This window comes from Lepidochelys kempii, chromosome 6 (genome assembly GCF_965140265.1).
Source record: "Lepidochelys kempii isolate rLepKem1 chromosome 6, rLepKem1.hap2, whole genome shotgun sequence".
Lineage (NCBI taxonomy): Eukaryota > Metazoa > Chordata > Testudines > Cheloniidae > Lepidochelys > Lepidochelys kempii.
In genome coordinates, this window is record NC_133261.1 from 32,980,901 (window position 1) to 33,008,187 (window position 27,287).

The window sequence follows — 27,287 nt, forward strand, 5'->3', positions numbered from 1 at the left end:
AAAATTCATTTACAGGCTAAAAAGGTAATACAAAGTGAATGTCCTCATTGTAAACCCAAAGTGTGTTAAAACGACTAAATGGCCAGAAGGTTTATTCACTGTTTGGGAAAACTCAGTCCCAAATGGAGACTAAAGGCTACCCAGCGGAGATGATGTGTGGGACAGGCGGGGTCAGGTGCCTACTTGGCATGCTCATACAGACTGAGCATGCTCAGTAACATCTGCTGAAGCTGCTGCCCTCTCTCTGTCCCCCCACTATTGGCAGTTACTGGTCAGTTCTGCTGCCTAGAAATTCCAACTATCAGAAACAGTGAAGATGCTAGCAAGGGAAAGATGAAGAAATAGAGGGAGAGTGAACAGGCGTTAGAGGGCAATAGAGGTACATTTTTGGGATCCAGTGGAATAAAGGATATCCTCCCAATTGTGCCCTGCTCTTCAATTATCAGTATCCTAGTTTTATGAGTCCTGCCCTGTAGAGGTGAAAGTCATGATCTTTGTTGTTACTAAGGTCACTGTGTTTCATAAACTTTTACTGATACTGCTGATATATGGAGAGAAATTCAAACTCAAAATGAAAATGACCAAATCATTAAACTGAGTGGCAAAGAAGATCAATATGGAACTGTTAATCTTCTTAGTTAATTACTCCTTTAAGGCTGATTCATCGCTAAGTAAAATTAATTTCTGCTACACATTCTGAGTGTGAATATTGTTTCACTTAAATGAATCAAATAAAGATAAGCCAGAGAGAGTTTGCAAAGTTCCAGACACCCGTCTCCAGGGATAAAGGCATGTCTGGCCATTTGCAAGAAGCAATATGGAGTTTTTAATTTACGTACGGAAATAAAGAAATCTAATAAACATCAAAGCAAAATCAACCTACCTGGAGGCAGCAAATGGAGAGCTTCCCCCCTCCCCTGCCCTGTCAAAGGCTGACAGCAGGTATTGCTTTTGAGGTATCAGACTTATGGAGCAAGACCTTTTAGACAATTAAGAGGTGCATCAAGAGGTCCTAAGAAACCTCTAAAAAAATAGGAGTGAATTTCCTCTGGTGCCTGGTACTATATGAAGGAAGATTCAATACTATATGAGCCAGCACAGAATGTTTGGTATTTAGGACACAACATAGGATGGGTTTCAGAGTAGCAGCCGTGTTAGTCTCTAAGGTGCCACCAGTACTCCTTTTCTTTTAAACATAGGATGGGGATCCCTTTCCCTTCCAGACCTAAAAGAATAGAGAAGAAGCAGGGCACAGCTGTGTGTATGACAGTCGTTTGCCTTTTATCATCTTACTGGTTAGTAAAGGGCAGTGTCACAGCAGCAGGTGGAGACAGGAGATGTTGTAGCAGATGGTCTCAGGGAGATGCGAGAGGAATTCTTCTGGGAACCATAAGACTCAGCATGAGAGATTAAGACAAAATAAACACCTGACCTCTGGAGTAAAGGAGACACTTAATACTTCTATTTACTTATAGTTTTCCACAATCTATATTAATATTTTAAAGAAATAAATGACACAGGACTAGCCTGTAACTAGGGCTGGAAGACAGTGTAGAGGTGTAGAAATCCCCCTTACTTGCCCACCTAGGCAACCTGGACTTTTCGTCTGAGTGACTAGAAGTAAGCATGATGCATGCATGCTTACTTCCTCCCTGGAGAAGGTGGGCAGGGGAATGGAGTGCGGGCAATGCCAAGCCTCTCAATTGCTGGCCAGAGTAGCTGAATGAGTGGGAGTAGTAATTTATTGGTTTCTATACCAGCAGTAAATTACTACTCTGCTGGGAGCAAGAAAGTCGCAGGAGTGGAATTGTGACTCAGAGAGGGACTAGGGAATTTTCAGAGTTTATACAGCACCCATTGCCCACAGCAGTGCTTGAGGTCACCAGCTAGCCATATGTTGTGATATTTATTTACAGGGAAAAGGTGCCGTGAAATATCAAAACTCTGCAGCAGTTTGAGATCTATTATATTGTTTGAAATCTATTTTTATTGTTTCCTGCCAGACTGGAGAGAACCAGAAGGAAGAAGCACTCTTATGTATTTGTGACTGCATCATTTTAGGTCTTACAAATTTATAACTACTCTAAAACCCATAGCATATCTTTATCATTTCCAGTTTCTACAGTAGACAAGTAGCTGCACTTTCTGCATCAGTTGACAGGCAAGGGCAGAGTCAGCATGGAGTAATAACAAATAAAAATTGGATATAAATATACATATATATATAAATATAGTATAGATATAAATATAAAAAATATAGTATTTTCCATCCATAGATGCTATACACCAATGAGTAAATACTGTTTGCCCCACTTTACAGATGGTGAAAGAGAAGCACAGAGAAGTTAAATTATTTGCCCAAGGTGACATCAAATAGATGGCAGAGTCAGGAATAGATCCCAGGGCTGAAATTATGGCCCTAGTGAAGTCAATGGAAGTTTTACGACTGATTTCAGCAGGGCCAGGATTTTGCCCCAGGTCCTCTGACTCTGTCTAGTGCCTTATACGCTGGAACATGCTGCCTGTCTTGCATGCTTCTAACTTCCAAGTACTGGATAATGACCATTTTGGCTGAGAGAGGACCTGTGGAGTTTAAGTCTCCATTGTTTTGACTCCACTGTGCTTGCCAAAGCTGATTTTCACACACAATTATATTCTTACATAACTATATTTTGACACTCCATGAAAAACTTATCCACCTCTTTTTTCAACGTTCAAACAACATAATTTGGCATGGAAGTGCAGAGATGTGCAGGTGTATTAAAAAAGGGTGGGGAGGGGTGGCTCCTGCAGGGAAATTATGGTCTCTTATAGAAAACTAATTAGGACACCAGTAATATAATGCATTGCTAGAGTTCCCCTGACTTGTGGCCTTGCTCTTACTTTTATATCTATTATTGGCACCCACTGCCTCTTGTTTAATTTCCTAAGTATTTTGTGGAATTTAATTACCATAATTTATCATCTTTTTCTTTGTTAATAGACACCAGAGATTACCTCACCACTCACTATGCAGCAAGGCATATGAATTCGTTTTCTTAATGTGAGTCCTGTCACTACTATAAGCGACAGTGTTATGCCAGAACATTTAGTGTATTATATTATCCAGTCACAGAGCGTATTTGGACAACTCTGGGTAAAGGAACTTTCCACCCCAGATAGTACTTCGCACAGCCTAAGAAATAGTAGAAAAAGGGACATCAAAAACCAAAAGTCATAAAAGCAAGAAAGTTCAGATCTATCTGTAATTTTTATGTAGACTCTCATATTAACAGATAGTTTAAAAGATCTTCGGTACATAACTTTTACCACCCCAGTGTAGAAGGGTAGGGGCATACTACCCAGTACTTATGCACAGTGTATGACAGGATATTGGCATCCAGAGAAAATGTGGCTGATCATATGCTTAAACATAGACTTTCATATTGTCGGAAGGATTGGTCCCCTCCCTGCTTTGATCATACAAGGAACAGGAGGAAACTATGGTCCGCTGGACTGAATACAGCCTGGGAGAGTTGGGAGACCTGATTTCTATTCCTTACTATGCTACTATCTGGCTGTGTGACACTGAGCAAGTGACTTAGCCCAAAATGTTAAAACATGGGTGTCTCAAGTAGGGCAGGAGCTTTTCCTTCCTACCCCAGTCCTTCTCTAGCAGAGACACTACACTAGCGGTTGTGATGCAGCAGGGCAGGGGATCTTTTGTCCTGTCTCAGCCAGGACCCCAATAAGATACCACACCATCAGAGGCAACAGTGGCAGGGGGAGACCTATGTTTCTTGCCCCCACCTTTTCTCTGACAACACCACCAAAGCCTCAGGTTGGAGATCAAGGCTTCGCAGCCTCCCTTCCCCCTTATACCATTTTATCTTGTTCTCTCTCCACGATTTTTAACGCAGTTCTGTCAAACTAAGGTGGAAGGGCACCCGGTACAGAGAACAATGCTTCACTGCCCAAATTCCTCCATCTCAAGTCCCCTGTTCTTAATAATTCTCAGGCAAACATATCCGGGGACCCATGCTGGCTTCCAAGTACAAGGCCATCTGGTCAGCAGCTTGAGAAAAAAAGCTGGTAAAGCCACCAATCTGATGATACTGAGCAGAACCTAGATGAGGAGTTCACAGGAAAGAATGAACCAGCTGATATTCAAGAAGCTCTGATTATAAAAAAGAATTTCTGATGCAGTAATAAAGGGTGACATTTTCAAGGGAGCCTAATGGAGTTAGGCACTCAACTCCTACTGGCTTTTATTGGGAGCTAGGCACTTAACTTTTAGATCCGTTTGAAAAACCTCATCCTAAAGGCCTGGGTCATAATGTAACATCTGCCTCTCCTCTACTTTTGACCCTAAAATTACTGGGGGAGGGAGTTTCCCCCTAAGGGCAACACAACAGGAAAGCTTAGTAAATGGCCTGAGTGAGTAGAGGAGGAAGGAAAAAAAAATCTAGAAACTAGAGGAAGAGAGGCTATGATTTACTCAAAGCCTGCAACATCTCCAGCAAGAAGCTGCAAAAATGTGAAAACATCAGGATTATGTGGAAAACAGGAGGAACAGCTAGCTAACTGTGGGTCTCCAGGACTGAGTCAAAGGCCCTCCCCCATCCCATATACATTTGGGGAACATGGCTTACTGAGATATTAAACTTGGAATGCAAACATAACTGCTTTAAAATTGAGAGGTTCACTGCACATTAAGTCTTTGTACCCCTGGATAACGAAAGACCAAAAGCTGTTAGACTGCATTTCCACAACTTCACAGGTAAGGTGAGAATGCTAGCATCACTGAGGAGACAAGACAAGTGGGAATTCAGAAGGAACAGATTTCTTTTTTATTTTTCTCCCCATGTACAGAATGAAAGGAGTCCCTGAGCCACAAAAGTTTCAATTACACCTTCCTGTATCTGACACTGCTAAAGATTCATGAAGACAACATGGTGCACATATTGCACAAACACAGCAGAGTACCAGTTTTCTCTGACAGGAGGAGCCTGAGGTCCCTGAACATGAAGAATCTTGATACTTACTAAACAGTCATTGGTATCTATATTAACACCAGTGCCAATTTTATAACGGTTCTTAATGAAAAGGTAGACGCTAATGCATACAAGCTCTCTTGGTCTTACTTGAGAGGTACAGTAGTTTTCTTTCTCCTTCTTAATGTAATGCTTTATCCCGCTTCTAGTTTTGGGATAAGAGAAACAGGGAATTTTGTTCTGAGTGGTGGGATGGATCAACTTCTGCATAGCTCCTGATTGGATACCTGTGAACCAGTCCTTTGGGCCCCAGGAAGTGGTTTCTTCTTGGCATCCCCTGATAGTTGTGCAGAAATGCTGTTTTTTGATCTATGGAGCTTTCTTATGAGACAGGAAATAGAAATCCTTTTTTTCTTTCTTTCTTCTTTTTTTTTTTTTTTTTTGGAGAAGTGGAGACCTGTTTTGCGCTTCAGAGACTCTTAATGCTTTAAAGCAGTGGTTCCCAAACCTGGGACGTTTGTTCAGCGAAAGCCCCTGGTGGGCCCGGCCAGTTTGTTTACCTGCCACGTCCACAGGTTCAGCCGATCACGGCTCCCACTGGCTGCAGTTCGCTATGCCCGGCCCATGGGGGCTGCGGGAAGTGGCACGGGCCAAGGGACGTACTTTGCTGCAGCCCCCGCAGTTCCTTTTCAGTTATTGCTAGAGGGAGGTTACTTCTCTAGACACTCTATCCTGTTCTTTACTAGAATTTATCCATGTAGCTTCTTGCCATTGGGGGTGATTTTAATGGCATAATGTTAACTTCATTGTATCGGTTTTATAGGTGGGGAGACTAAGGTACAGTGAGGTACATGACATGCCCAAGTTCACAAAGACTTAGTGATTCGCTCAAGACATAGGTCTGTGCACAGCTGGGAATATCATCCAGCGTTCCTGGCTCTCAGGGGTCAGACCATATGACTGGAGAATTGCTAATATAGTCTCTATTTTTAAGAAGGAGGGTGGGGAAGTGTTCCAGAAAACAACAGGACTGTTAGCTTGACTTCAATTTTATGCAAGGTCTTGGAACAAAATTTTGAAAGCAAAAGTAGTTAATGACATAGAAGTAAATGGTAATTGCGATAAAAAATAACATGGCTTTACAAAAGGTAGATCATGCAAGACCAACATGATCTGCTTTGAGAAGAGAACTGATTTTTTAGACAAAAGAAATAAAGTAGATCGAATATATCTGGATTTCAGTAAGGGATTTGATACAGGCACTTATTAGTTAAATTGGAGAAGAGGGGGATTAATATGAGAATTGAAAGCTGGAAAAGGAACCTGTTAAAGGAGAAACTACAGTGGGTCATACTGAAAGGTGAATGGTTAGGCTGGAGAGGAGTTATTAGTGGAGTTCCTCTGGGATCAGTCTTGGGACCAATCTTATTTAACATATTTATTAACGAGCAGGGCCGGCTCTAGGTTTTTTGCAGCCCCAAGCGGAATGCCACCGAAGCAACAACAAAAAAGGGGGGGGGGCTCGGAATGCCGCCCTTTGAAAAGTGCCACCCCAATCACATGCTTGGTTTGCTGGTGCCTAGCTCCGGTCCTGTTAATGAGCTTGGCACAGAAAGTGGGAGTCTGCTAATAAAATTTGCAAATGACACAAAATTGGGAGGTATTGCCAGTATGGAGGAGGACTGGAGTATCATACAAGATGATCTGGATGACCTTGAAAACTGGAGTAATAAAAATGGGGTGAAAATTAATAGTGCAAAGTCATGCACTTAGAGACGAATAAGAATTTTTGCTATAAGCTGGTGACTCAATAGTTGGAAATGACAGAGGAGGAGAAAGACCTGGGGGTTTTGGTTCATCACAGGATGATTACGAGCTGCCAATGTGATGCAGCTATGAAAAAGGCTAATGCAGTTCTAGGATGTATCAGGCGAGGTACTTCCAGTGAAGACACGGAAGTGTTAGAACCATTATATAAGGCACTAGTGAGACCTCATTTGGAATACTGTGTGCTGTTTTGGTCTCCCATGTTTAAGAAAGATTAATTCAAACTGGAACAGGTGCAAAGAAGGGCTACTAGGATGATCTGAGGAATGAAAAACCTACCTTCAGAGAGGAAATTCAAAGAGTTTGGCTTGTTTGGCCTAACCAAAAGAAGGCTGGGGGGAGATGCATTGCTCTCTATAAATACATCAGAGGGATAAATACCTCCGAGGGAAAGGAGTTATTTAAGGTAAGCGCTAATGTATACCCAAGAACAAATGGATATAAACTGTCCATCAACCAGTTTATATTCCCATCATCACAGCATCTGGGCATATGACAAATTAAAACCAAGCAACATATTCTATTAAACTGCCATAATAGAACAAACATCCCACTTACAACACTACTAATGTCACCAGTATAAGATAACCTCTTGTGTCAAACAAATGCCTATTCAGAAGCCATGGTTGAGCTCTTCCCTAAAGGCTGCATGTAGCAAGGGACAGCTGCCAATACAGTGTCACAGGGCCATTAGGTAGATGGGTCTTCCACTGATCCCCCTGAACCCATACAGATCCTTGGGGCTCTGTTGCCTGGGAAAGGGTAGGCACAAACACCATCCTCTCTAGCAGAGCAACTGGAATGAAAACTACCATGAGAACCTTCTGGAGATTTCCTCCACTTTAGCCCTCCTGTTGTGGGTTGTCCCCAGAGGAATGGTGAACCAGCCCTAAATTCCCATTGCAAATTGAGCCATTCTGACAAAGGGAAGCTAGTAAGTTCTGAATATCCAAAAGGCAACATAAGTAGCAGTAATATAAAGCCTCCAGTCCTATAGTAATTAACACGGAAAGGATCATATTGCTAAAATTGCTTGACCGCATAAACATGCTTCTATTTTTTTTAAAAAAAAAAGATAAGATCAACAGCAAATCAGGCTCATCCTAGGCACCAACCCAGAAACAGGTCCTAGCAGCATGATCTTCAGTTACACAACCTACTGCTACCTAGCAAATGTATAACGGTAAAACCCAGACACCTACTCCTTCCAGTCTATGTACCAGTCCTCCTTGAGCATTGCTGCTTCGCACCCCTGTCCTTCTTGCAACTACGAATGAGATAAATGGGTTGATGTGATCTAACCTCCTGCACATTTTCCAAGGGTCAGGCATTCAAAAGTTTCCTGTTACTTTAGTTAAGATGTCCTTTAATGGAAGTTAGCAAGTTGCAAGAGAATAGGAATGAGCTTATTGGCTAACACAATAATTGTAGGTTTCAGAGTAACACCCATGTTAGTCTGTATTCGCAAAAAGAAAAGGAGTACTTGTGGCACCTTAGAGACTAACCAATTTATTTGAGCATAAGCTTTCGTGAGCTACAGCTCACTTCATCGGATGCATACTGTGGAAAATACAGAAGATTGTAATTTAAAACTTTTAACAGCTGCACTGCTACTATGAAGAAAATGGCCAGTCTGGCTCCCAAAGTCAATAGTGACTTTACCACTGAATTCAAAGGGAGCAGAATTGTGTCCACTGGAAGGAAGAGACAGAGGACAAAGAATCAGAGCGTATATGAAAGAAAGAGCGAGAGCACACAAATTACATATAGTAAATAATGGGCATAAAGTAAGCCAAACACCACGGCCTAGATCCTCAGGGGCACCAGAGCAGTGCTTGGCATGACAGAGTAGGGAAGGGACATCTGTGGCTTTTTACATTTTACCCTATCTTTCTACCATCATTCTCAATTCTTTCTGGCGATGGCAAAATGGCCACAGGTGCAAGTCAGAGCAGCCTCAGTGATCACTTGTCTTACCCCAACGGATGATGTCTACTTTGGAGCCTCTCCAGCAGCCAGGGTCACTGGAGAACACGGGGCTCCTACTGTGCCCCTCCCATCCCAAGTACAATCTGGAACACTCCTACACTGGGTGGCAAAGGGCTGACTATGTCATCCCAATCCTGAGCTGCTGTTTTTACCCAGGTGGAAGTCACCTTTGTGCTGCTGCAGTGGCATGAAGGAGACTGACTTAATAAGGGCTGAGGATCTGGCCCCATTGCTGTATCTAGATTGCCCACAAAAGGTAGACAGCTGATGAGGTTAGTGCCTCATCCTCTACCACACTGGCTAGCAGAGCTGACAGGCTCAAAACAGGATATAATTCTGCACTCTCTTTACATGAGTAATAGTGAGTGCATCCCTGAAAATTGGGAGCTCTAAAAAGTATTTTCTCTTATTGAGGCTGAATTCATACTACAGCTCTCACTTAAACAGTACCCTTCTAGAACTACACTAATGCAGGCCAGTGACTCATGGGCACATATGAGCTCTTTGTGATTAATTATGCATAACACATTTCTTTGCATTTAACTCTTTAGATTTCTTTAATGAAAAAGAAAAAAACAACTTCACTTGTTTAAACTACTTGCTACTCATCTAGGACTTGATCCAAAGCCCATTACATGAATTAGGCACTTATTCAGCCAGTAGAACTAGTAAACTCCTTTACATCTCAATCCTACAAACACTTACATGCATGCTTAACTTCATGTAGGTGAATAATTAGGACTACATGCATGCAGAAAGTCAAGCATGCACAAAAGTGCTTGAAGGATTTGAGCCTTAAAGAGCTGCACACAGAGGTGCTATGCATTTATGTTTAAATGATGGCCTGAAGGCTTAAGGAGATTTTCTATTAAATTTTCTAATAACCATAATTTTCTTAAATCAAAACATATGTTTTTCACACTAGGCAAAGGCCCCTTTGAATATATAATCTTCACTGGGCAAATATAAAACCTCAGCCATTTTTGATAAAGTCATGTTCAAAATAACTTTGTTCAATATTGTTCAAATTACACAGAGAGAGGAAAAAGAGAAAAAATTCGGCAGAAACCAAGCATGGAAAATATGGGACCAAAAAGTTTTGAATATATCAAGAACTGGATATTAGAATTGCAACTATTGTGCCACTTTATAACAGGAACTGCCACTGACTGCTACAGTCATGTGTAAACATAACGTTTTGTTCAGAAACCACTCACCTGATCTCGAGAATATGGAGTATCCACTATCTGCTTGTCAGCACAAGCTGCTAGAAGAATTTTCATTGCATTCAAGTGAAGCAACATCTCGCAAGCCATTGTGTCAAAAAAAGTAATATTGGCAAGTGCTGCTGAAGCCAGAAGGAAAACTTCACCAGATGAGGCCTCTTGGCACAATTCTAGAAATGCAGAAAATAATTTAATTAATATAAATCAGTTACTCCTCAGCATGAAAAGATTTGTATAGGAGTTAAATATTCCTCTGAAATTAATATTAGACATTTCCACTTGCATTTTTGCAGACTGGACTGAAGCAGGTATAGATGGCAAGATAAATCTAGACTACAAGTCTCTGGGAGCATTCACTTAATTAGTGACCTAGGCTATCACACTTAACTTTCTCCATTGGATGTTGTTCAAGATAAATGTTATATTCCTAAACAAAATGAGATGCAGTCAGCAGATGGGTAAAACTAATGGATCCATGCGAATAAAATTCTGCAATTTATCTTACTGTTTCTAAAACTTTTTTATAATCTCAGACTACCCTGTATATTTTTAAATTTTGCAGACCTCTTAAAAAATGCTGCAGACACAGCTATTACCATCATAACCTCCTAAGTGCCTTTTAATTCCTGTACACATTTACTTGAACTAGGTCTGAGTCATCCAGCAATTTGATTTCAGTGCGTTTTAAAAATTAAAAATAAGAAGCGAGAGTCACTCAATTACTCAGCTATAAATATTACAAGGAAATTGATGACTGGATAGTGAAAAGGCTTTCCCAAATTTGAGTCATTCTATTCCTAAAGCTTATATTGCTTAGGCTTGGTGCATCTTATCATGCCTCATCTGATGATTTGGTGGTGGCAATAAAGGAAATAGCCCTGTCCTCAGTGACTCTGCCCTCAGGAACACAGATTCATTTTGGCATATTCCTGGCTGGCCATGATTGCTAGGCTTAAACACTGCTTGACGGGTAGCAAGCTAGCTCAACAAATGGAGTATAAATTGGAAATTGACAGCTGAGGAAGCTGGATTACCTTGCTCTTTATCCCCACATACTCATGCATTTCCCTCCCCTACCACTACCACCACCACCCCCAACACACACCCCAACACACACACTGTACCAGTTCCAGGGCAAGTGTACTATGGGCTTCTAATCTTCAGACATGATGCTGAGGCCCAGTCTTGAAAAGTACACTGAACAGTAGAAAGTATCAAATAAGGTCTAGCAGATTTCGTACTCACTGGATTGGACAAGATAGTATGATTGCCATATCTGAGATCTAAAATAACTTTCCACATCTGGCATATTAAACCAACCCCAGGGACAGGTGTCTTTCAGCTTCCTCTGCTCAACAGGCCAACGTTTTGTAAGGACTGTTCACTTACAAATTCAACAAAATCCAAAGTCCAAAATACAACAGCTCTGATTGGAGCATCCTTGGGTGGTGCCCTGTAACTCCATTTCAGGCTGGGATTGGGTAAATTAGAGGTGGAATAGACTGGGTATTGATGACATACTGGGCACAAGAAGCAGCCCCCCTCAGAATGCCTAACACCGCCTCATTACAAAAGGGCTGCTGGGTAGAAGAGAGGTGTGTAGCATAGTGTGCCACAGCTGGGGAGGATCAGAGCACAGAGGTGCCTGTAGGCATAGTAGACCTACTTTTAATTAATGGAAATTGCAAGATGACAGTCTGCAGGGTAACAGTTGATGGTTAATAATTATATTCACAGGTTGAAACATTTTATTCAGTACTAAATCAGACTGTTAACTCCAGATTTGTGAGTGTTCTGTATTTACAACATCTGGGCAGTGGTAATGGTCATTTCATCCGTACAGTGTTTGTGAATGTGGAATGCCTGGGCAGAGTGGCAGCTAGGTGGATAGATCAAGGTTGATAAAAATATGGAGTGATTCTGATGTCGGTTTCATTCTAGCCACTTGGACAGATTATGATGTACAGGCTTTTGTGAAGGAGTTGCAATGACTTCCAAGTATGGAATGTGACAGACCTGCTTAAGAGTATGTCACTTATCAGTAGCAGATAAAAGGTCCATTAGCCTAGTTGGTTGCTTGAGCTCAGTGGGATAGAGCAGAGATCTATGTATCTATTCTGCAGGTCTTGCATATACAGTTAGCTGATGATTCTGGTATCTGTAAGTGTATGTAACTATGGATTGTTAAAGTATTTATATCTCTAATATGGAGGGAGTGGAGGAAGCACTTATTTGGCAGACTCTTGTACTGGAAGAGGCTAGAAAACAGCATTAAAAACTAAAGGTTACTCTACCTAGCAATGACTAAATACAGATATGAATGATGTCTCAGACCATAATACTAGCTTCTTAATTTACAAGAATGTTATCATTAACGCCAGATAAAGGCAAACCCCAGTCACGTGCTGTAGCAAATCATTGTTGACTGGAGGATGCATTTTGGTCTTCATCATTAAGTTGTACTTGTCACCACTACATTCCGCCTCTTGCGTTAGCATGCACTGATATCCTAATGAAATGGCCACTTTTTAATGCACAAGAACAAGTCATACAGTAATTTTTGTATAAAGTATCATACAGTTGTAGAAAGCTAATGGGGTTGATTCTCCACTCACTTTCACCAGTTTTACACTGATAGCTCTCCACTGACTTCTGTATTGTTACTCCTGATTTATACCAGCGTAGGTGAGATGATAACCAGGCACATGGTTTTAGGCCTCAAATGGCTACTATTTTCACAAATAAATTGTATTTGAACTTTGGCTACAAGTCAAGAATGTTAGAACTATCGAAGAATTTCCAACTTCAGGATTTAAAACAACTGACCTATTCCACATAGATTTCTACTGTGGAACATTATAGTGGCAAGAAAGGCAAATACTCCTTCGAGAACATTGCTAATGGAGGAAAGTTTGTCTTTAATCGTAAGTTTTTTTCTTCTTTTCCAGTGAGTCCAAGAAAGGCTTAAAACAAACCCTGTATACTTACTGACAAGTGCTGTGACAATTTCCTCCATATTCTCCAGAAAGCTGCTGAGATGCTGAGTGAAAGTGAGATGTGGAGATGTGATTTGTGCTATTACCGCTGCTGCTTCTGCACGAGTGGCTTCAGAATGGGTACTATCTGTGAGAATGTCAGCCAAGCACAATATCCCGTCGACCTGTGGGGGAGGAGGGGGGAAACAGTTGGATACAGGCTAACCAATAAAGACAAATATTTTCACAGCCAAATTAGGATTTACATGTGTGCATTGTATACTACTTATAAAACTACTGAACTGATTTGTTTTCAAAATTGGCTTGAACCTTAGGACTCAATGACATATACCAAACAAAAAGCTAATAGATTCAGCCTTTTTAAAAATTGAGGGCAACATAAAAAAAAATATGCTCAGAATGCACAGGGGTTGGGGTGGGGAAAGTGTTTCTTCCCCATCCCCAAGCTTTTATAACTCAAAATGACTGAGTTGATTTTGCTCAAACATAACAAAAATGTTTTGGCAGAGACGAAGCATGGAAAATCCTACTCTAAATAAGAATTTGTTTGTCAAAGTAAACAGATATTATGTCACAGTCTCATCTAAGTAGGGTGACCAGATGTCCCATTTTTAAAGGGACAGTCCCGTTTTTGGGGATTTTTTCTTATATAGGCGCCTATTACCCTCTACCCCCTGTCCTGTTTTTTCACAGTTGCTATCTGGTCACCCTATATCTAAGTCCCTGTTTGCGCATGTCACTTCACTCAACTTACCCAGTCTTGCAATGAGCTCCACATGGGTGGAACCTTGAGCCAATACAGGATGAAGGCCTGTCAGCCTCGAGCCATGACAGAAACAAGATTGTTGTAGACCAGCAGTTTCTGGGAAGCTAACACAAGTATAGCATAGGCACATGCTGTCTCAAACCAGAGCTATAGCTATTAGCCTCTTACAAGTTTTGAAAAGTAAAGCAAAACAAAGCAAAGATTTGTACATCCTTGTAGATCTGGAATGACTGATATCTTCAAATTATGTTCCTTTTAGCAGGCATAAACATACACACATACATACATATACACTCTGTGGAATAGTGTCTCCTGTTGCGTTTCAGTGTGTAACAGGGCATGATGTAAAACAGCCAACACAATGTGACAGCTTATATTGTAAAAAAAAAAAAAATACCTATTACCCAGATAACAACAGGTAAGAGCGATGAAAGACCTATGGACTATGTCATAATCAATGTATTTGTAGACCGGTACAATTTGTTTTCTGACTGTGCTACATATTCCTGAATAATTCACCACATTGCCATGAGGTAGGTAGATGTGCTATTAAGGCCGTTTTACATGTGTGAACACAGAAATTGTACACAATGATCCAGATTTTGCTATCCATTAATCCATGTAAAACCAGAGGAATTCCATCAATCTCAGAGTTGCACACAAATCTCAGTAATTGACAGTAGAATTAGGCCCTACAGTTAAAAAGTATTACCCCTTTGGTAAGCTTTGTTTGGAAGCTCTTCTAAAATCTAATTTTTTTCTATTTGCTTCTTCCCATGATTTCTGTTCTCTATCAGCTCATGGTAGTTGGACAGATTTTATAACTCGCTTTTACAGACCTCCGTCCAGAAGGAAGATTCAGAGGAGAACCAATTTCTTGCTCAAAATTTAAGTGGAGCTGGAATCAGCATTATAAATAGAAGGGGTAGTTTATACAATACCCTGTACTAAATATTTGATATCTCCACTTTATGGGAAAGACCCCCTCTTTAATAGTCTCCCAAATATTGTGTGTGATCCAGATGCTTGTCAGCTCCCAGTTAGACTACTGCAGATTAGTACGACTGCCCTGAAGAAGCTTGTGCAGTAGCCTGCAGCACTCCTATTAACAAACAAAGGCAGATGTAAGCACATCATGCCAATACTTGGAACTCTAATGGCTGCCTAGTCCTTCCTGCACTGAATTTAAGATTCTAGTCTACAAGGCACTTGGCTGGGTCTAAGATACCTCAAAAATCTACCTTTTCATGACCCTCTAAGGCAGCTATGATCCAGAGAGACCCTTGCACTAGACTAGCTCCCGGATAAGACTCTGATATGTTGGGCTCTAATGCTGAAAATGCTCTAAGATTTTTAAAATTCTACCAGAGGACATTAGATTGAGTCCAAGCCTGACTATCAAAGAGCTGAGTCCTGCATTTAGGCCTAAACATAAAGCCTCACCCCAGTATAGCATCTTCTGGGAACAACCCACTGTTTCTAAAATTGAAGGAGAACGATAAGGGGGGGAAAGGGAAAAAAAGAAAGAAAAAACAAGTATAACCCTTCCTTTCCATCCTCCCAATCCGTATTTGTGAGAGATTGGGAGGACTCAGTTAATATCTTATGATCTTCCACTAATGTCTTCACTTCCTAGGTGATGATAAATTGTTAATTTTGGGGCAAAATGAGTCCCTGGGGGAGTCCTTTTATCGCTTTATTTTAAAATGTGTTGTGGAGCTCCTAGAGGAAATGACAGGAGCTTATTCTTATAAGCGTGTGGATAAATAGAACAAACCCACATCAAAAACAAACAAAGAGGCACACTAGCATCAAGGGAAGCTTTGGGAATTTTGCCATGTAGGGCACACTTAATGCTCTTTCTAATTATTAGGCGGTACTTGAAGACTGCACCAGAGAGGTGCCTTAGATTTTGGATGTGTTGTTCTTCTGATTAGTCCCTCAACAACCCAATTTAGCACTTTTCAGAGGTATCAAGGTGCAGAAAAGATCTGAGCATCCTGTAGCATAGTCAGGAAGAATCTAGCCCCACCAAACAATGCCAGGAATGGCTTCCTGAGTGTCCTATGAAGTTCTGAGGACTGGCCATATGTAGTAAAGCAGTCAAGGCAGAACAACCTACCTACCTTGGGCTTCTGGGGAACCTACATGGACTTGTCAAATGCATTCACCAATCAAGCAATTTAGGCTTGTGGAGCTGTCTCATTCTCTCCACCCAGTCAATGTTTCCTTAAACCTTGCGCATTTTTAATGTTCAGTCATTCATCTCTAAATGGTTTGTTTAAAGCTTCCCTTGTTCCCATTTTAGTTATTTATTAATATACAATGCCAGGTTACCTTAAATGTCCCCATGGGATATAAATTAAGTTGCATGGTAAGCAATGGCAATTTCTGTACTCTAGAAGATCTATCAGATTCCTGGGAACAGGAATTACTGCCTTGAATATCAGTCATTGGGATGTACTTTTTAAAGAGAAATATATTCAACGGGATCCCTATTAACATCAGGGAATACAACCAAGGAAATAACATCTCTTTGGGTTTTTTCCTAGTGATTACAAATGGTGTTTCGACTAGATACTCAAAATAATGACAGGAAGAGATGAATTGCTTTTCAATGTTAAATTTTTTTTGACAAGCTTTCAACATTAATCTACCTAAAGCAAGATATTTTCCTTCTAGTTATGGCAGAATTCTAAACTTGAAACTGGGGATTCACAGAACTCATTTAGCTCCAAGGTGTATTAATAGAACTCTGTCAAAAATTAGTATGTCCTCACAAATTGATTTACTAGCCAATGTGTGCTAGACATCATCATGAGCAAAAAAAACCCAACCTACTTTGTCATCCTGAAGCCTTCCAGTATCACACCTTGTTTGGGGTGAAAAAAATGCTAATAATGATAGTCAGTTGAAAACAAATTATATATATTTCAAGACATTCAAAAAATACTGCAGTAGGGACTTGCTCAAACATTAGGTAACAGGTTACACAGACTTTCACCTCTAAAGTCACTGGTTCAAACCAAACCTAGGTCAATAATGACCAAGGTCATGACCTGTTGACTGTTATTCAACTACCTATGCAGAAGGACTTCAGTGCAATTGTTAATAGAGAGGAATCCTCATTCCCAAAACTGCCATCACAACACATGGCACTAAATTGCACCCTTGCTGACAGTCTCAGCAGAAAGGCCCAGGCCTGAATGGGGATGAATACCTTGAATGAGAGTGAACCTCCCAGCTGCTGCTTGTGCATACTTTATGAATAAAGGATTTGTTTCCTGTTGTTTCATTCTAATAACTTTCCTGAGCACAATGTACATTTTAAAAGAAAAATAAATTCATATACTCAAATATGTTGAGATCTTAGGTTACATATAAACAGCAAAGCCGTATGAAAATCATTTAGAAAACTGACTCAGAAGAGCTAAAATAGAACTAAATACACAACATCAATCCACATAGAACTGCTGCTTAGAATATACATATAATTACATAATTTACACTGTAAATGTATACAGATGCAATGCATGAGCATGCAGTGAACACAACTGCAAGGGAGTGTTTATTTTCACCACTGAGGAGAGAGACACAGACAGACAGACAGGACCATGCATGAGTTATCAGACATCTCCATTCATGAAGAGACAGAATTCACAGGCAAGTAGGGATTATAAAGCTATATTATCAAGAAGATCTGGCCACCTCTCAGAAAGCTGTGACAGAACTGTAGCCTCTCAATGCTGGCTTCCCTGTAATAATTGGACTAAATAATAAAGCGCCAAAAATTTGAACCATAGATGCCTAGATATCAATTTAGAGCCTACCTTTAAACACTCAGGTTTGAAAAATATGGCTATATACACATCAGAATGGCATTGTAAGGATTAATTAGTGTCTATACTATGCACTGAAGTATTATTAACCACTAATTTCTATTTTCCCTAAGTAAAATTCAGAATAAAACTCACTATAACCAGAGTTTCAAAATAATCAGTCTACCTCTTTCATGGTTCCACTTTTCAATTCTCCCCCATTGTTTCTGAACAGCCAGGCTTCCCATCATCAACTGTGGCTGTCAGGAACTGCAGCAGGATCTGTCTTTGCCCCTGCTACTGTGTGGCCTTCAAAAGGTATGTCCTTGCACCATGCAATTGCAGATGGACTCCACATACCCACAAGAGTTGCAGGGCTCTAACAGGACTCATTTTCTTTCCCCTGCCTCTCATTGCTCTGAGAGTGAGTAGAAAGGGGAATATGTAAAGTCCCTATTTCCATTTTATTGCTTTACTCAGAGCCATGGCCACAGATCTCAGAGACCCAACACTTTCTGTGCTCAAGGGCTGGCAAGTCCAGGTATCCAGAAGAATGAACCACAATCACCAGAGCCTAACTACTTATACATTGTCCTTCTATTCATTGAGCAAGTAGGTGGCATCAAGTGTGGGAATACGAACACAGTGGCTAAGGAATTTTTACGACCAGTATTTTACATTTAATTCCCATGTCTTTGCAAGGCATATACATTTTGTATCACTAAAATGCAGCAACCAAGCAGCCTGCAACACACAGTAGAGGTGGGGAAAGCAGATCAAGGGCATAAGGACAAATCTCCTACTATTACAAATCATGATATGGAGTATTTTATGTCTCCATTGCCCAGACAGCAACTTGCATCTTGGTGTCTTAACCAGAAGTTCTCCCCTGCCCCCAACACAGGAAACTTCATGTAACTAAACTGATCTTCCTTGGAAACATATGCTGGCTCAGCCATAACAGAAATTGAACCTGTGATTCCATTGAGTCTAAATTTTGCAAACCTAAGGATTAGACCACCAACCCATCCACAGGGGCACGATTTCCTAGGCAGTGTAATACCCCATTCCCTCCAACATACTTTAGGTCCATTTCTCCAGTGACTTGCATCTTGTATAGTCATTTACACCCATGCAAGGTAGGTGTAAAATGCTACCACTTGTCTGAGTGGAGAACTGTGATCTGAAAGAAAAAAGAAAAGGGAAAGTGCCAGAGACTCCATGAAGTCCCCTAGAGACTTCACTTCTGCTATCCATTATATGGGGGAAATGCTCAGATAGTTTTGCAGTAAAAAACCCTAAGACAGATTGCCTATTTGACTTAGTTGTCTATCAGCCTGTGTTTATACTGACTTGGTGCAGGAGCAAAGGACTATGCAAGCTACAAGACAAATGGAGAATCAACCCATAGTGTGTAAAAGATGTATCCAATTGAACGATTAGAGCTTCTGCCCAGTACTTGCTGTTTATACCTAAACGCCAGTATCAAAATATAAAGGACAAATGGCCATCCCTCGGTCTGCTAACGACTTTTGCTTTCATACTTTTGATATGCTGAGTTGCTGTAGTTGGAAAAGGGGACTTGATTTAATAGTGAAAATAATATAAGAAGGATATATCCTGGCTGGCCCATAAAAAGATACGCTTGGTATTTTAGACTCATAAAAGGCAGGTTAGTCATCTTTATTTTTTCTTTTCCAATGATGCAATAGGCCAGCAAATTTAGCCTAAGATCTGCTTGATGCAGTTTTGGCAACGATTTAAAAAAAAAAAAAAAAGCTCCAGCAAGCAACACCATTTATAAGTGTCCAATAATAAATTTTAAAATGACAAGAGAACAATCTAATAAAAGCACTTAAACATCCAAAAAGAAACTGCTGCTCAAAGCATTTATATAATTAGCTTTTACACTGAAAGGAACTTTGGATAGCTGCCCTGTTTTCTGTTCTGGTGAGGTAATCAGATAAATGTCAAATTCACTCATCACCTTGGCAATACAAAAGAATGGGTCAGAGCCATAACACAAACAAAGGAATTCTATGAATGCAACAAGATTCTGCAGAGACTTTGCATTTGAGGAATGTTATTTGATAAGCACTTTATTATATGCATTATTGATATTTCAATATTGATTATTGGAAAAGCACAGGGAGCTTGAATTTGTAAGGGCACAACCTTATTATGTAAAGTTAACTGGTGTAACAGATATGGATGGGAGACTGATTTCATGCACAGATGTCTTCTGGACAGAAATTATTCCCATTTATCACAAGAGGAGTGAAAAAAATGTAGCCTTGTCCAGTGGCGCTGGAACAATTTTTATAGCGAGGGTGCTGAGAGCCATTGAACTAAACTGTATATCTTGCATATGATGGAAACCACTTCAAGCCAGGGGGTGCAGCAGCACCCTAATTCCAGCACTTATGGCCTTGTCCTCTCATCATTTAATGTTTCTGAGAGAACAATGTTTATTGAAGATAGGGTTCTGTAAAAGCAATTGGACTGGCTCTGGTGAAATCCTGGCATTTAATGAGGTGGCTAATATGGAATGTCGGAAAAATTACATTTATGACCTCCTGATTTGGAGTATTATGTACAATGAAGTCTTAACCTTTAAAGTATTGAGCACTCCTCTTGTATCTTCTGTAGCAAGATCCTGAAGCAAAATAATCTCATCTTCACTTCAACCCATACTGGAAAACAAGAGCCCTTCTACCTTTATATCCATCCTCTACCCGACAAGTGCACTGCAACAGGCCTTTTCCAGAGAGCTGATCACCTGACACTCCCTGCCCATCCTCCACTGACACCTAATTGATTTCTACTTACAGTTCAGTTTCCATGTTGGTTTCTCCCCATTCCCTGACCTGAGCTCCCAATGTGATTCACTTTCCCCATGCTGGTTCTCAATCTGAGAAGGTGAAGGAGAAAGATCCTTAATAGGTATCAAGCACTTTCCCATAGACTCCCATAGTCAGCTCCCCTGGATATGCTAGCTAGGATATAGGTTCTGCTGGGGAGAAGCAGCAGTTTAAAGAATTTCTTCCCTATACTCCAGCAGAGGAGAGGCACAGCCTCACTGGAGGAGCTGTGCTGCCAAGGGAGGAAATGTTGTTTGACCAAAGGGTGCTCTTACTGTGAAAACGGACAAGAGGAAGGGCAGTGGGATTAGAAGCATGAAGGGGAGAGAAACAAGGGGTGTGGGGAAATGCTCCAAGTTGTGTTCCACCCTTCACAGGGTGGATGTCCCACATTTTGGGGTTGAAAGTGGAGACTGCATCCCATAGTGCAACATTGGGAGGAATGGGGAAAAAATATCAAAGTTGACTTTGAGGTGAACTTGGTTTTTCTTTCTTCCACCCTTACTATGTATTAGTGTTTAGCACCTGCAATTTGAAGCCAGAACACAATAGCTGGGAGCTACAGGTAATGAGATGAACACTATGGCAGCTGAGAAACTAAAAAGCAATGCATTCAGTATCAAGGCAGAATAGCTGAAAGCTACAGACCTGGATTACAACTCGAACATAAACCATACTGAAAAATTATTGTGGTAGGAGGGGAAGGGGGAAATGATCACATTTGCCTTTGTGCAGAAGAAAAATATGTCTCAGTCATTAGCTCCACACTCTTGTAACAGACCACACTACATTTTCAAAACTACAGTATGAAACATTAAATGAGCTTCCACTGTATTGCAACTGTTCAAAATGGAATACAGTGGTATACAATATATCCTTATTTCAATGAATGGATATTTAGGAGCATGAATCCCTGATCATCAAGATGGAACTATATCCTATAATTATAATCCTATAATGCTTCATCTTTACTGTCTATGGATTTTTTTAAACTCATCTTGCACTTTTTAAATGCAAAAGGCCTACATTTTTGCCTACAATTTCCACTTAAAAATTATGAAATTAGACAAAAAATAATTCCACCTTCCGTATAGCACTATTTCATATTTCAGCAGTTGCCAGTTTGAGCTGCTGTCCAGATCCTCAACAGGTGTCAGCTGGCATAGCTCCACTGACGTTGCGGGAGCTCTGCTTATTTACACCAGCTAAAAATCTGGTTCACCGTTATTAACCCAAGAGGATACAGAGTAAAGGCTAAATACAATTGTTACCATTAAAATACCATGCCAAGAAATTAGCACTAGGAACATAGGACTGGAAGGAACTTTCTGGGTCACCGAGTCCAGTCGCCTTCTATCATGGGCAACCTAATCATATAATCATGTTTGTAACCTTAGCAAGCCATATTTACAGCAGTGTTTGTGATATTCCATTAGTTTACCCTATTTTAAGTATAGGGAATACCATGCTAACACTATCTAGTAGTAAATAAAAGTTGCAACGACAGGGGTTCTGGAACAATTTTAATAATTTTAATTAGAGTTTAATAACTCTAAGCCCTGTATATAATGGAAACCACTACAAGCCAGGGGGTGCAGCAGCACCCCCAACACCCCTAGTTTCAGCACCTATGTGCATGGATTTTTATTGCTACAACTGAACAAAGAGGCCATGGGAATTAATTGTACATAACCCATTCTTTTTACAGTAAGGGATGGTGTGGAACTTCATTTAGGCTGATCAGCATCAATGCATATAAACCTAGGGGATTTCAAATTGCTGGCAAGTGTCATCATATTTTGTTTCAATTGGCAACTGATGATTGAGCCCATATTGTTCTCAAAACCAGCCTGGAGTTTTGAATTGTCCTCCCTCCGAAGGTGACTGCATTATTTAAGGGATATTTATTCCTCACTATGCTTAGCCAATTAAAGGTCTTGGTTTTGGGGTGTTCCCTCCCCTCCCCAAAAAAATGAAAAAAAATGAGAGAAGAGAAGATCTGCTCCACTATCTGAGGAATACTGTCATATGGTATGTCAATGAAAGATCTTAGCCTTATTGCACAGGACAAATGGACAATTGACTGAAAGCTGCCTTTAAACACACAGCATGAAATTTTGTTTCATTCAAAAAATGGCTATCCCTAATGCAGCAGGTCTTGCAATAATAGTGAGGGAAGAAACCAAAACCAACCGTTAACAGGAAGGGTCTTGTGTTTCATTTCTGATTGCAAGGGCTTTGTTGGACCCCTTCTATTATTTCATAGAAGTGTGGCATCAAAGTTTTGGGCTCATTGGGACCAAGAGGTAAAGAACAGGTTGAGTCCTAACCCTCAGATACCATAGATATACTAATCATGGCAATCAACTCATATTCCCTGGTCTTCGGTATTTAGGGATGAACTAGGCTGGTCACAGATAAAAGCACCCTGATTACTTGTAAAACATTGGGATCAACAGAAATTACGCTGTTTTAGGCCCAAGCGTACCTTCTTGTGCAGACAGGAAAGAGAAGGTCCAGCAAACTTCCACAAGGCTCATGTCAGCAGTTTCCTTCAACTCTTCTCTTCAAGGATAAAGGGCTTAGATAAGAGACAGGGTACACAGCCACACAGATCCCAAGAATCTATATGAGGAAGGGAACACACAATCTTACAGAGTGTTCTCCTCTTTACTGCTTCTCTGATTTGCCTCAGCAAACCAAATCAGGACCCATGCTGCTATTGGCCAAGCACCTTACACCTACACAACCCCTTAAGGCACAAGGCCAAAGTTAACATGGCTTCAGGCCATGCTATTTTAAAATGCATTATCCAGTGTCACAGGAGAAGAGAATGCCAAGGAGAATGGCATCCGTCTCTTTTTGCTACACCCCTTGCAGAGACCCAGCTCTTCAATACATCCATAGTGTGGGTGCTGTGGGTTTCAAGGAGGGCTGGGGGGACAGTGCTATGGGGCCAACGTCCACCCCACCCAGCCAGAATCCATCCTTCTTCTGCTTGATTACTATGCTATTATAGCTGGTATTAAGTGTTTGTCATATTGGATTCTTAGGTTGTATCTATAACATTGGAAGGAAAACTATTGAAGAACAGTGACTGCTCTGCATAGGGCTCAGTACTGATGGGACAACATTTTTAAATGTTTCCCAGTTTGTACTCGGGCAGTATTTTGTCAGCACTGTACTTCCTGCTCTTTATCAGTGGCCTGGTTCTCCCCCTCTGTGTCCCTCCTAGCCAAGATGGCTGTTTAAAAACAGCAGCAACAATATGTGTCAGCTGGAACTCATGTGGGTCAGCTGTAGGGTCAGGGGCTTGTGCAATGGGGATCACTATTTTTGTCTGCGTATGATAACGTTTGGGGTTGAGATTTCCCAGACTATTTGAGGGCTGATTGAAACCAAGTCAAAAGGCTTCTATCTCATCTAGCCCTAGAGTTCTCTGGCTTAATACGCTGGTTTATTTTTAAAATTGTAGAAATCTATATTCTATTTGTAGCCATCTCTGATGTCTGCATTACAGATTCCACAAATTATGGTCCTGTTTCTTTTAAATAATGAATAAGGCTTTACATTTTATACTCTGGGTCTGCATTTCATTAAAATGAAGCCACAAAAAGAAAAAAAATGGACTGAGCAATATAAGAGGAGAGAAATGGTCACATAAGATATAATAATGCTGAACAAGTTGCTGGGACCCCGAAACCTGGGTTTAAACAAGGACTGTACATTAGCAGTTGCCACGTAGCCCTCATTTTTATTTACCCTGGGGAATCACAGTCTGAGACAAAAACTACTCTGATATACAAACAAGAGGTCTAGGCCTATGCATAGCACGGCACTCTTGGAAATGAGATGTGTTCACTGAAAAACATGTTCCAATCATCTAGTTTTAAATAAATAACGTCATAGGCACTTGATTGCATGAGGACACATTATCAAACACCTGGTGCCTGGCATTTAGAAACAAGAGCCTTATTTCAATACATTTGATTACTTTGTATTTTTTGGTTGAGTCTTTTGGAGTGACACTGGATTTTATGCTCAAAAAGTGCCTGTCAATGTATTCCCAGTAAGAAAAAAAAATTCATAGAGGACTCTTCTGGTGTATTACAATGATGAGAAGCCTTCCCCTCTCTCCACCAATCCAACCAAGAGCTGGACTCAGGGCACAATCAAAGACGCAGTGATTATCAATGAATTTAACTCTTCATATTCCCTTTTCCCTCGCAGAAAATATCTGACATACTTTTGTTGTAGCTTTAGATTGAGTACATTCAGGCTTCTGACAAGGGAATTAAACACATACATTCAAATCTTTCGTTGGGTTAGGGAGGATCCTTGGATAATTTGAAAAAATAAAGTGAGTAGTAAATAGTAGTACACCTACATGTACCAAACAAACCCACATTAAGGTCAAGTCCTCACACAGACCAAGAGAAACATATACAATTAAGTAAAAGCTGACAAATCCATCCTTAAACCAGAACATTATGCCACAGGGGTTGTGGCAGGAAGCACAAGCGATACTTTAGAATAAGCAGTGCAGGCGTATGCAAGGTATAAACACCACAGGTTGCTGCTTTACTCACTGCAAGTTTAGGGCTCCAATCCTGTAAATGCACGTGTATGGGCAGGCGATTACACAGCTCATTTTCCTGGACGTAAATTGTTCATGAACCAATCCCATTTTCTATTAACGAATGAACTATTCATAAGTATTTGCCAAACACCTCTTCAAATGTTTCCCATTTTAAGGTAGTCACTAATTTTAGTCTAAAAGTTAGCTACATCCTTTGCAAATTTGTGTCTCTCCCCCAGCTCCCACACAGACACGTTTATTGTTGAAAGTTATTTGCATCAGAATCATAAAACTCAGGTTAGAAAAAGGGTTGTTTACACTAAAGGAAGGAATCCCACAGCATCTTCAGCTTCCTGCATGAACCATAATTGGTGTCCCTCATTTTCACTCTTGTCACACATGGTGTTCCTAATTTGGGCCTTGGCAGAAGTGCTTCTAAACTGCATATCTCCCTGACTGGATGAGTTCCATCAAAAAGTTGCATCTGACAACTAGACCACTTTTTTAGTGGAGTGCATGTGCAGTAATCAGATGCAAAGTAACAATCTGATATTTTCTTTAAGTAGTAGTCAGCGAGTATATAGAGCACCCATCATTCAAAATGAGATTTTAAAAATATGCATAAGTGATATAACCCATAGTATGGGTTCAAAAACATGCCTATATTCCCTTTTTAAAGCAAAGTTTATTTTTGAATTATAAAACCACCACTAGGCATCAAGAATTAATAAAATTCTGTTTGTTCAGGTCATACCTTAAAAATGGCCTTGCAATTAATTTAGCAAATTGATTTAAATAAGTTTGGCTCCAGGCCTGAGCCTGCGCGTGCCAGGTTTCATCTGCAGAGAATTTTTACAGCTAAGTTGTAAAGACTTAAGATAATGGTTTACAGAAGAAACATTCACAGCACCTTAACCATAAAACTTCTCGTGGATAACTTTATAAAAGAGTTTGTGTTGTAATAATGACAAGGGACATGACCGCTTTATTATGACGACAACAACAATTCACTACGTAGCAAAAGGTTAGACCTCTAGCTGGTATATGTCAGTGTAACTCCATTGACTTCACTGGAGTCAGGCTGACTTAAACTAGCTGAAGAATCTTCTCTTTACGGGTAAGAAGATCCTTTTTGTCGCCTACAAATACTAGTTTATATCATGGCAGTTACACCAAAATATTTTAATTTGGTTAAAATAGAGATTCAAGCTTAAATTCAGCTGTTTACACAAGCATCCATCTGGACGAACATTTGGAGACATGCTATGAACCATCAGATGAAATTATTTCACAGCAATATCACTTAGAAATTACCTGATATTTCTCCTTTGTAGAACAAATGCTGAATATGACAGGGATGTAGTTTTTGTGTTGGAAGCAAGGATATTGCTGAGAGGCTAGAATGATGAAGTCATTATACCAGCTGAATATTTCCTCTTCCTTCCTTCAGTACTGTTTGCCTACTAACTGCTGCCCTGAGGATGCTTTCCTATATCGGAACCTTGATGGATAAGAAAACAATCAATCCATCCACTGGATCATGGTATACACACGAGAGGTCTAGTCAGGTACCTGATGAATCTGCTTATGGCTGACAAGCCCAATCTGAGAGCGACATAGCTTGTTACATGTTTCACAGATCCACATGTTGTCTGAGTTGGAATCCAAAATTACAGTATGCTGCTTTCTTGTTTCTCTATTTGCTTCCATCAGCTGGTCAAAGCTTCATGTTGAGCTGCACCTTGTGCCAGATATTCCCTCCAGATTGGACAGGATTCTGTGTGGACCTCCAAGCTGTCTACATTGCAGTTGAATGACTTCATATCATTTTTATAAAGGGCTACCTCACTTTCTAGAGCCATCATGAATCTTGCTGTACAAAAATATTCTTGGGGATATGGTCTCTTCCCATTCTTCTAACACGATTGAGCCATCACAACCTCCTCTTCTTAATAGTGGTTTCTAAATGCGTCAGTCCTGCGCACTCCAGCACCTTTACATTTGGTATTTTGTCCTCCCACTTTATTTTTAGGATCTTGCACAGGTATCTCATAGGGAAGCTGTTCAGTCTCCTGATGTGCCTAGCATATGTAGTCCACATTGCTGAACCATAAAGCAAGGAGGACAGCACACAAAAGTTTCAGATTTGCCTCTTCACCTTAGTCAATAGTTTGATGTTATTCCATACACATTTCTGAAATAGCCTGAAATTCTTAGCTGCTTTTTCAACTCTGTTAGTCAGTTCAATCTGA

The 27,287-nt window shown here is 40.4% G+C and overlaps 1 protein-coding gene across 1 annotated transcript in view; it reads right to left on the reverse strand.

Annotated features, from left to right (window-relative positions):
• Window positions 1-27,287, reverse strand: part of INSC (INSC spindle orientation adaptor protein) — a 153,457-nt gene that overhangs the window by 16,478 nt on the left and 109,692 nt on the right. The window contains exons 9-10 of the mRNA XM_073350627.1: window positions 13,004-13,175; window positions 10,007-10,185 (exon numbers count right to left, since the gene is read on the reverse strand). Of these exons, the coding sequence (XP_073206728.1) occupies window positions 10,007-10,185; window positions 13,004-13,175 (351 nt within the window). The remainder of the gene's footprint in view (window positions 1-10,006; window positions 10,186-13,003; window positions 13,176-27,287) is intronic.